At 45.8% G+C, this 9,150-nt stretch overlaps 2 protein-coding genes across 5 annotated transcripts in view; one reads left to right on the top strand and one right to left on the bottom strand.

Annotated features, from left to right (window-relative positions):
* The first annotated feature begins 6 nt into the window (after positions 1 to 6).
* On the top strand, positions 7 to 5,245 carry PDHB (pyruvate dehydrogenase (lipoamide) beta). The gene is made up of 7 exons (XM_019504872.1): positions 7 to 68; positions 158 to 193; positions 468 to 753; positions 1,661 to 1,771; positions 2,482 to 2,573; positions 3,376 to 3,517; positions 4,373 to 5,245. Exons 2-7 carry the CDS (start codon positions 158 to 160, stop codon positions 4,516 to 4,518), a joined length of 813 nt encoding a protein of 270 aa, XP_019360417.1. The 5' UTR covers positions 7 to 68; the 3' UTR covers positions 4,519 to 5,245.
* Positions 5,246 to 6,078: 833 nt separating this feature from the next.
* The window catches only part of PXK (PX domain containing serine/threonine kinase like), a 46,817-nt gene continuing 43,745 nt past the window's right edge, over positions 6,079 to 9,150 (bottom strand). For 2 of the 4 annotated variants that reach the window (XM_019504868.1, XM_019504867.1), the window contains exon 17: positions 6,079 to 7,305. In XM_019504868.1, the coding sequence (XP_019360413.1) occupies positions 7,103 to 7,305 (203 nt within the window). In that variant the 3' untranslated portion in view covers positions 6,079 to 7,102. The remainder of the gene's footprint in view (positions 7,306 to 9,150) is intronic. The other 2 variants (XM_019504871.1, XM_019504870.1) reach the window with 2 other exon arrangements.

Consider the following 9,150-nt stretch of genomic DNA (forward strand, 5'->3'; position numbering starts at 1 on the left):
CGCAGATCAGCCGCGGCCTGTGGAAGAAGTACGGCGACAAACGCATCATCGACACCCCCATCTCCGAGGTACCCCCCGTCCAGCCCCCTCCCCACGACATCCCTGCCCTCTGCCTGCCTGGCGCTGTGCTCACCGTGCTGTCTTCCCTCCCTTGTAGATGGGCTTCACCGGCATCGCCGTGGGAGCCGCCATGGTAGGTGGCCCAGTGCCACACACATGGGCGAGGAGCTGGTTTGGAAACGGGCCGGGGGGGGCTGCACTGCCTGGTCGGTCTCCATGGGATGTGCCTGCTTGGTGTGCTGCGGTGCTGTAGCCCCAAAGGGGGAGTGGGGTCAACCCCCCAGGGCATCGGGCGCTGTGGCTACGGGGCGCCAGGAGGCTGGACCCGCGAACCAGCCATCGTTACGTGCAGATCCTAGGCCGAGAGCCGGGAGGTTTTGTGACTCGCCTGTGTCCTCATTTAACAGGCTGGGCTGAGGCCAATTTGTGAATTCATGACCTTCAACTTCTCCATGCAAGCGATCGACCAGGTGATCAACTCTGCGGCCAAGACCTATTACATGTCTTCCGGCATGGTCTCGGTGCCAGTGGTCTTCAGAGGCCCCAACGGCGCCTCGGCCGGAGTCGGCGCACAGCATTCACAGTGCTTTGCCGCTTGGTACGGGCACTGCCCTGGACTGAAGGTGGTCAGCCCTTGGAGCTCCGAAGATGCAAGAGGTCTCCTTAAGTCGGCCATCCGGGACGACAATCCAGGTAATTACCAACAAAGTCCTGCTGTACTTGAATAACTAGTCTGTGTGTGTGATGCTACAGCTACGTGCCCTCCGCTTCCCTTCTCCACCTTGACCCCGTGAAGAACATGCTTAAAGCATGCGACTCAAATTGTGAAGCTAATCCTAGAGACCTTTTCTCCTGACTGCGACCTCTTCTTCAAAACCAAAGTTAAACTAGAAGAGCATTTCCCAACCTTTTTGTCCCCACAGCACTTACCTAAATAAAGAAGCATCACGGCACACGGGGCGTGGAGCAGGGGGGTGGTGCATGGCCAGCCGGACACCAACAGGGAGGGGTGGCACACGGCCAGTCCAGCAGCGTGTTGGGCTGGAGTCGTGCTTCTCATCTGTCTGTGTCCGCCCACAGCAGCAGCAGGCAGGGGGCTTGGCTCCAGCCTAGCATGGTGCAGCATTGGTTGGGAAACGCTGAACTAGAATGTGGGCAACAGATGGTCAGCTTGTACATTGCTGTCCTAGGAAAAGGATGATAAGCATAGCACTGTCCCTTTAGACCCACTCCTGTAGACATCATTTGTGTGTCTGTGGAACAAATGTGGAAGTAGTCTTGGAGCAAGTTCTGCATTTCTGATTACCTCCCAAATGTTGCATCTCCAAATGCTTAGTGTAAAATCACCCTCAGGATATGGGATCAGTCAGTCAAAGAAGCCATTTCAAAATTGTGCAATGCTACAAGTTAGTAGCTACTTAAGTGAAGCTTCAAGTCCTTTGGGCTTGTCTAAGCGTGCTGCTGCATTATACTTGTCCTCCTGTAAATTGAGCTAAGAAGAGTCCACCATCGTGGGCCCTGACAGTCTTGGAAAATGTTGTATGGCACCTGGATTGGGGACCTCCAGACTAACCCAAGTGACCACTCTTATGATCTTTAGTTGTGATGCTGGAACATGAACTGATGTATGGAGTTCCCTTTGAGATGTCAGAGGAGACTCAATCAAAGGACTTCTTGGTTCCTATTGGCAAAGCCAAAATAGAGAGGCCAGGTAAGTTCAGAATACCACTGTTCTGTATATTCTCACTTTTAAAAGTTTTTTCCTTGCTAGACCAATTGAACTCATTAACTGTTTTCCGTTATAAAGTACTTCCTTCTTGCAAAACATGGAACTATTTAAAAGGACACTACACTAAGACTTCTGGTCATTTGGATTTTACCAGCTATTTGTTTTTAGCACTTATTACTCACAGAGAAAGTAATTTAGGGTAGGGCCATCTTGACCCAAAATTAAAACACTTTCTAATGGCCAGCTAGGCCTGGTGCAGGTGTCAGGTGTATGGACTGTCTGGAATGAATGAAAAAAAAAAAAACAACACCCACCAACTAGAGTTTAGAGTCTTTGCTCAGCATATCAAGAGAGGTCACTAATGTTCAGCATTTCAAACCTCTTGTCAGTTGTGTATAACTTCACTGTAGAAGCATGCAAGCAACTTGTTACTCATGGCATAGTAAGTTGATCCCATCCATTCTGCCAATATGCAGAGCACAAGAATGATGCTCTTAAGTAGTCAAACTCAGGAAGAGTTCCAGTAACAGATTTCTCAGGCTAGTTCTGACATGCAAATCAGATGCTGAGTACACTAGACTTGACCTAGGTCAATAAGGTGAGGTCTTACACTTACCTTTTCAGAGATGTTTAGTGTTGAGCTGCTTGACAGGAAGATCTGTCTTGATCCACCACCAGCTTCTGTGTTTCAGGAATGCACATTACGTTAGTGTCACACTCGAGGTCTGTTGGACACTGTCTGGAAGCAGCTGCTGTCCTTGCCAAAGAAGGGGTGGAGTGTGAGGTATGTCCCACTCACTCAGCGGTATTTCAGGCCAGGATGAAAAAATCTGTCATTTAAATTGGATTCATTCTCAACTGCTTTGATTACTGAGGTAAAAAGGGATTCAGCTATGCTTGTGCTGTGCCAGCAAAGTGGAAGTTTGCATTTGAGATTTCAAAACAGCATGCTACACTTGGTAGGATTCCACAGTTTTACTGATGCAGTTCCAAAGGTGCCGCGAACACTAAATTCATAGCTTAAAATCTGTGTTCAATGCAATTTGAGCCCTTAATTTTTGTTATCTACTGAGTCTTTGGCACTGGCTCCAAAGCTAAATGTATACATTGCTTGTGTCATGCTTATGTTCCCCTTGCTTGTTGTCTGTGGGTAACTAAAGGTCTTGTTTACTGTGCAAGGAAGCTTCATGGAGAAACATGCAAGTGTGCAAGTATCCTTGCACTCCCCTATAAAAGCAAGGGCAGTGAGTTGAGCCAAGGTAAGACAGTTTGCTACAAATAGTGTGGCTACAAGTAACTACCAGGTTGATACCACTAGAGGCATCCCCTCTGGAGACAAGGTGAAGAGTGCATCCTACAACTGTGGAGGTAGCTGAGGTAAATATAGCAGAGCAGAAGGCATAGGAGAGATCTAATGTGTTGTCTTTCATCAGACTCCTGGTTCTGGGGGAGGAGGGTAAGGCTGCCTAAAACGAATACAGAGTACTCTTGAAGTGAAAGACTCTGCTCCAGTATGCAAGGGGCGGGGGGGCAGGAGCTAGGCTTAAAGGACGTAGTACCAAATCACTTACCACTCTCTCTTCCAGGTGATAAATCTCCGCACCATTCGCCCAATGGATGTTGAAACTATAGAAGCCAGCATTATGAAGACAAATAACCTTGTAACAGTGGAAGGAGGTTGGCCGCAGTTTGGAGTAGGAGCCGAAATATGTGCCAGAATCATGGAAGGTATCTTTTGCTCAGCTCCTGTAACTTGTATATATCTGTACTTTGTCACTTGCCTCTAATCTATTGCTTTCCTGGTACGTGAACTCCTTCCAGCCAATCATAGAATCATAGAAGTAGGGTTGGAAGGGACCTTGTAGATCTTCAAGTCCAACCCCCCGCCTGGGCAGGAGAAAAAAAACTGGGCTCAAATGACTCCAGCCAGGTAGGCATCAAGCCTCTTCTTAAAGACCCGGGTAGGAGCCAGCACCACTTCCCTTGGAAGTTGGTTCCAGATCCTAGCCGCCCTAACTGTGAAGTTGTTCTTACGGATGTCTAATCTAAACCTACTCTCCAACAACTTGTGGCCGTTATTCCTAGTTATGCCAGGGGGTGCTAGGGGAAACAAGGTCTCTCCCAAACCCTTCTGGTCCCCCCTCAGCTTTCCCCTTGTACTTGCCAGGCTTGGCTGTTCATCCTTCACAAGAGAAAGTACAAAGCCTGTTTTGCTGACATACTAGATGCTAAGTCAGAAAAGTGTGTGTTAACTTCTGAAGTAACAAGAGCCTTAGTCCCTTGTTCGACCGCACTCATCACCTCTCTGAGGCATGGAGCTTCAAGCAGCTCCTGGGAAGCTGAGCACGTAAGGGTCACCGGATCACTTTGCTGAAGCATTCGCTCTTAAGTGTTTGCTGAATGAAGGGACCAAACAGCAAAAACATCTGGTTTCATTTAACCAAGGAAAGCTGCAAGAGCAGGTTTGCAGTGCGGTTCTGTAAGACCCCAAATACCCAGAACAGGCCACTTTTGTGAAACTGCAGGTACATCAAGGAACAACGGCTAGCTCTGCATGGCTTAAGGTGCCTTTCTTTGTTCCAGGACCTGCCTTCAATTACTTGGATGCTCCAGCTGTGCGTGTCACAGGGGCAGATGTTCCTATGCCTTATGCAAAGATCTTGGAAGAGAACTGCATACCTCAAGTGAAGGATATCATCTTTGCAGTGAAGAAAACGCTAAATATCTAGACTGTTACAAACATGTTCTTCTAAAATGTCTTAGTTTAAAGCATATGGAGTGTACTACAAACTATTGTGTTCATAACTGCCTTGTATAGCTTCGTGAACCTTTCTGTACAGAAAGAAAAGGTTAAATGACACTTTAAAAATTATTTATATGGCTAATTGTGTAATAAGCCAGCGTTTCAGTCACCCTTCCAGCTCTAAGCAGCTCCGTGGGGAAGTATATAGCTGTGTTCGTTCCAGTCTCATGCTGTAATTTTGAATCTGTACCCTCTCCGAGAGTTGATAGTACCAGTGAATGGATTGTTCTTCTATTGCTGTCAGAGAGTCTCATTCTAAATTATCTTAATTTAGTATGAGAAATAAATGACTACCCAGCCGTGCTGTCTGTCTACTACTTACAACAGGTCAAATGAGTGGTTTGAAAATGAAAGAACAGCCTAAAGGCTGCTACAGGGCAGAGCTGGACTCTAAGTTTAGACTGGCTCTACAGCTGCCTTTTATCACAACTCAGATGTCAGTCTGCACTTGCACGGGCCTCTTTTGCACCTGCTTCTTAGAGCTGTAAGACTAGGGTGCATATTTCTAGAAACAGGTGTGGTGATGGAGCCATTACCACAGAAAGTGTGCGCGCTGGACTTGCAGTTCTGGACTTTCTGTTCACACTTTGGGGCTCTAGAGCTGCAAAGGCTCCAGTTGAGGTTGATGAGTAGTGTCAGCAAGGAGTCCCCAAGACAGCTTCTACCTTGTAGATCAGTCATTTCAATCCTTCCACCTACAGTCTCTCCAGCATTGCCTAGTCAAGCTGTTCTTGGCTTCTAGTCCCCTGCCCCCCTTCATTCAGTTCAGTTTCAGATCAGCTGAAGTACCTGGTATGGTAAAACAGCAGCCTGGGGAAGATTTTCCTCCACCCTATTCACTGTTTGGCTTAGTTCTAAAGGCTTTCTACAGTGCAGTTAAAAGAATAAAACCCAGGTAGGAATCCTGTAAAGCTTACATACTACTATGCCACAGTAAGACAACTGCCACAGTACTTTAAAATACAGGGGGTTTGTGGACAATGGAGATTAGCTAAACCTGAGCAAAATCCCTGACACGCATATGCCAGTATCTTACTGCTGATCAGCTGGAGTGTTGTGCTAGGATAGCTTGTGGCAGCTTTCCTGTGCCAATACAAAGGCTCAGCTTTTATAGTAGAAGCAATTTTGCTAGTATAGCACACCACCATTCTTAAATCCCTCTGTGCATGAACACAGCCAAAGGAAGCCTGCACCTTGGCCTTTTCATGACTCAGCAAGCTTGGGTACAGGGAGCATCTTAGAGATGCACTTGCAGATGTTTGGCCTGCCCAGGCTTACTTCTGTGGTGTATCCCCTTAGCGAACTGTTACTCTGCTATTCAAGACCCCAGTTTCTACCCTCATGAACAAGGTTAGCACAAGGGCAGTTCCCTGTCTCACTCCACTTAGTAATGCCAACGTGTCTTAATTAGTATGCAAGCAGAAGCTTACATTGGAGTTTCTTTGCAAAGTCCAGTTTACAACAGTTCTGAAAGCATCTACCACCATTCTGATTGGAGAAATTCCATTGACATTTATTTTAATAAAAATAAGACTGAATATATATCACAAGTTACATGAAACTTTATACACAGACATTCTCTGCATAGTAACAAACACTGATGTACTTGAATTTAAAAATGGATTATCATAATCCTTTAAAGTGCAATTTGTTTAAGGTTTTAAGCAAATCTTAGAATAAAGGATCTTTCAAATAAAGATATTAAATTGTAAAATTGTGTTTTGTGATTTTCCCCAAAACCAAAATTAGTTTCATGTGGATGAAAAACTTGGGTGTGTTGAATAATAATCCAGTGCCAAATTCACTCTCTCCAATTATTTCTTGAATTAACACACCATTTCCCCTGCAAGTGCAATAGATAGCTAGGAAGAGCAGGTTTGGGGTGGTTAGTTCAAGCACGTGTAATCCTGACCAGCATTCAGGCTACTCTCCAACAGCAAACACGTGGAGACAGAATCAAGTCCGCAGTTCCCTCTCCCTCACCTGTGTGCTACACTTTGGATTAAGTGCTTTTTTTAAATGATCTAAAACAAAGTTGCTGATTTGGTGCAGCAAACATTTAATGTGCCAACTATAAGACAATGCTGGAAAGTAACTCGGAGCAGACCAAAATTAGATTTGAGCATTTGAAACAAGGGGAAGAGTAGAATCAGAGAAAAAAAAAATTACTGATTCACCATTGTCAGAGCTGTTCCTAATTTCAGCCTTTAATTTGTTGGTAGAAAAAAAAACAACAACCTGCTGCACCTCTAGAAACATGCATTTGGCTAAAGACCAGAATTCCTTTACCTGGAATAAAGGAAGTGGATACTTGTCACCAGGGCATGGCAATGCAATTCAAACTATGGTGCTGCTAGTTAAAGGAGAGAAATTCCTAGAACAAGCTGAAATGGGTCTGAAGAGACAGCTGCAGAATACCACCCCTCACTGGTGGCTCAATCATCAATTGTGAAGGGCATCTGTCCATGGAGAACATGGGAGGGAATCCAATCGTGGCGTAACCAGTAACTTCAACTGATCCTGGGAGCACTGTGGTCACACGTCTCTGTTTTCTTCAAAGTTCCTTTCTGAAACCCTTGAATGGAGCTAAGTAAGGCTCCTCGGCTTGCGCTGATGGCAGGCCGAGGGTCAGGCTGTATTGGCACATCCGTATTAGGAGGGGGAGCTGCTGGTGGTGGCAGTGGTGGAGGTGGAGGGGGTATTGATGCTGCTCCTGTGGAGTTGAGACAACATGTAAATCAATAAATACATCCACGGAACTCGCTTGCAAAGGCACTTGAGCCAAAGACTGCAGGTCCCTTGCTATGTTACTAGCCAGTATATTTGGCAGTAATTCTTGAGCACGTGCTGCTGCAGATTGTGGAATAGGAGGATCACAGAAACCGAGATAGACCTAGCAGATCTAATCCACCCTCCTGCAAATGCAGGGCACAGGGATCCCCCATTACACCAAGTCATCCAAGCCATGTCTGAAGACAAGCTCTGCGTGCCCCATTTCTTGGGAACTCAATGAATCATACCACTAGAAAATACAAGAAACTGTTATGCACTGGCTGAGAGGAACAAACCAAGGCTCTGAGGTTATAGGCTCTGGCACCAAGTCATACAGGGCATATCTACAGATGTGCCAGACTCTGCAGTCATTTAGGTAATGGGTTTGTGTGTATCTATCTCCTTTCTCTCTCAGCGTCGCGAACCCCCTCCCTACCCCATTCACCCTTCCCCCCACCCCGGGGCTTAGTTGGCTAACATAGTATCGCTTGTAACCTAGTCCCGTTCCCCTCCTCTTCCCCATCCCTCTATTGTTAGTCCCTCGCTCGGGCGCTTTGTATTTCCATCTCAGCTTTGTCATCTTTTTTCTGGATTCCCAATCAAAACATCCACTAATAAAAGTCAATTTGCTTACACAAGTACTAAATGTCTATGCAGTAGCCAATGTTGCTGCAGTCACGATGCTGCATGGGTTGTTTCCAACACTACACTGCTGTAGTGACAAGCTATGGCCATGTAGCATCTCGTGTGGATGCGCCTAGTTACCTATTCATAGCTACATCACAATTTCAGGTTCTTAAGGGGGTATCAGCTGGCACTGATTGCCAGGGTCCTGTGTATAGATTGACAATACACAGAGGCCAGATAGTTTCTGAAAGCTCACCAGCAGTTTTGCAATGAGTGGAAAGGGCACTTCTTATTAAGTCTTACCCTTGAATCGTGATATCCTCTTAGCTCATCATAGACTCATGAAGGCTGTGAGTATGAATCGTAAATGCCACAGGAATGACTCCTTTTGCATTGCAAAACCATGACTTTGGGTAATTCCCTGTTACGTCCTGACTTAGACCTGTCCTCAATTGTCTGAGAGCTGTGCTGCCATGCACCAGACATAAATACACAAGTAAATAAGATGTTCAACTGCGATCTCTAATAGTTCTACCACACATGGCCACACACAGTCAGATGTGGCATTTCTAGTGCACCCTCTCTCAGGTAACAAGATGAGCATTTCAAATATCCAGTTCACATATCCTACAGAGGATGGAGATGGATAAGGGCTCAGCTGTGTGCTTATTCAATAATATTCAAGTCCTCCATGCAGGTAAGCGTTTGACAATGTGTTATCCAGTAACCAGACTGGAAAGCAAGGAATCTGAAGTCAATGGGACTGCATTTATTTTTGCCAGAACTAGCATATTGGAGGACACTGCTAACAAGAGATGAGAACTGTGCCACTGTCTGAGAATGAAGAGAAGAGGCCAGGCTAACAGAGCAGTTACCAAGGTTTTCACTGGCAGAAAATGGCTCTAATTAAAAAGACGCAAGGATGCATTTGAGAGGTTTTCAATGAAGTGTCAGGCCTGTGGTTGAGCAACAGAAAGCAAGCATAGGGAAGCCATTCTGTTCTCTACTTGTCACATTTCTCCTTGCTGCACGATGATCTTAGATCAACTACTGATGGTGAAAGAAAAACAGGCTTGGTTTGAGAAGAGAAGTGACCTTAGCTCAAATTTCCCTTGTTTTCATTCTGTGTCAGGTCTTAAAGGCTTTTTTCCTCCCCCAC

The sequence above is a fragment of the Gavialis gangeticus genome, unplaced genomic scaffold, assembly GCF_001723915.1.
Source record: "Gavialis gangeticus isolate Ggan-Ray unplaced genomic scaffold, GavGan_comp1, whole genome shotgun sequence".
Lineage (NCBI taxonomy): Eukaryota > Metazoa > Chordata > Crocodylia > Gavialidae > Gavialis > Gavialis gangeticus.

What these genes read in the sequence shown, in the direction of transcription:
- PDHB (XM_019504872.1), top strand. Translation starts at nt 158, where the DNA reads ATGGGCTTCACCGGCATCGCCGTGGGAGCCGCCATG. An exon ending in CATCCGGGACGACAATCCAG is followed by an intron (nt 754 to 1,660) that starts GTAATTACCAAC and finishes TATGATCTTTAG; the next exon opens with TTGTGATGCTGGAACATGAA. An exon ending in AAGAAGGGGTGGAGTGTGAG is followed by an intron (nt 2,574 to 3,375) that starts GTATGTCCCACT and finishes TCTCTCTTCCAG; the next exon opens with GTGATAAATCTCCGCACCAT.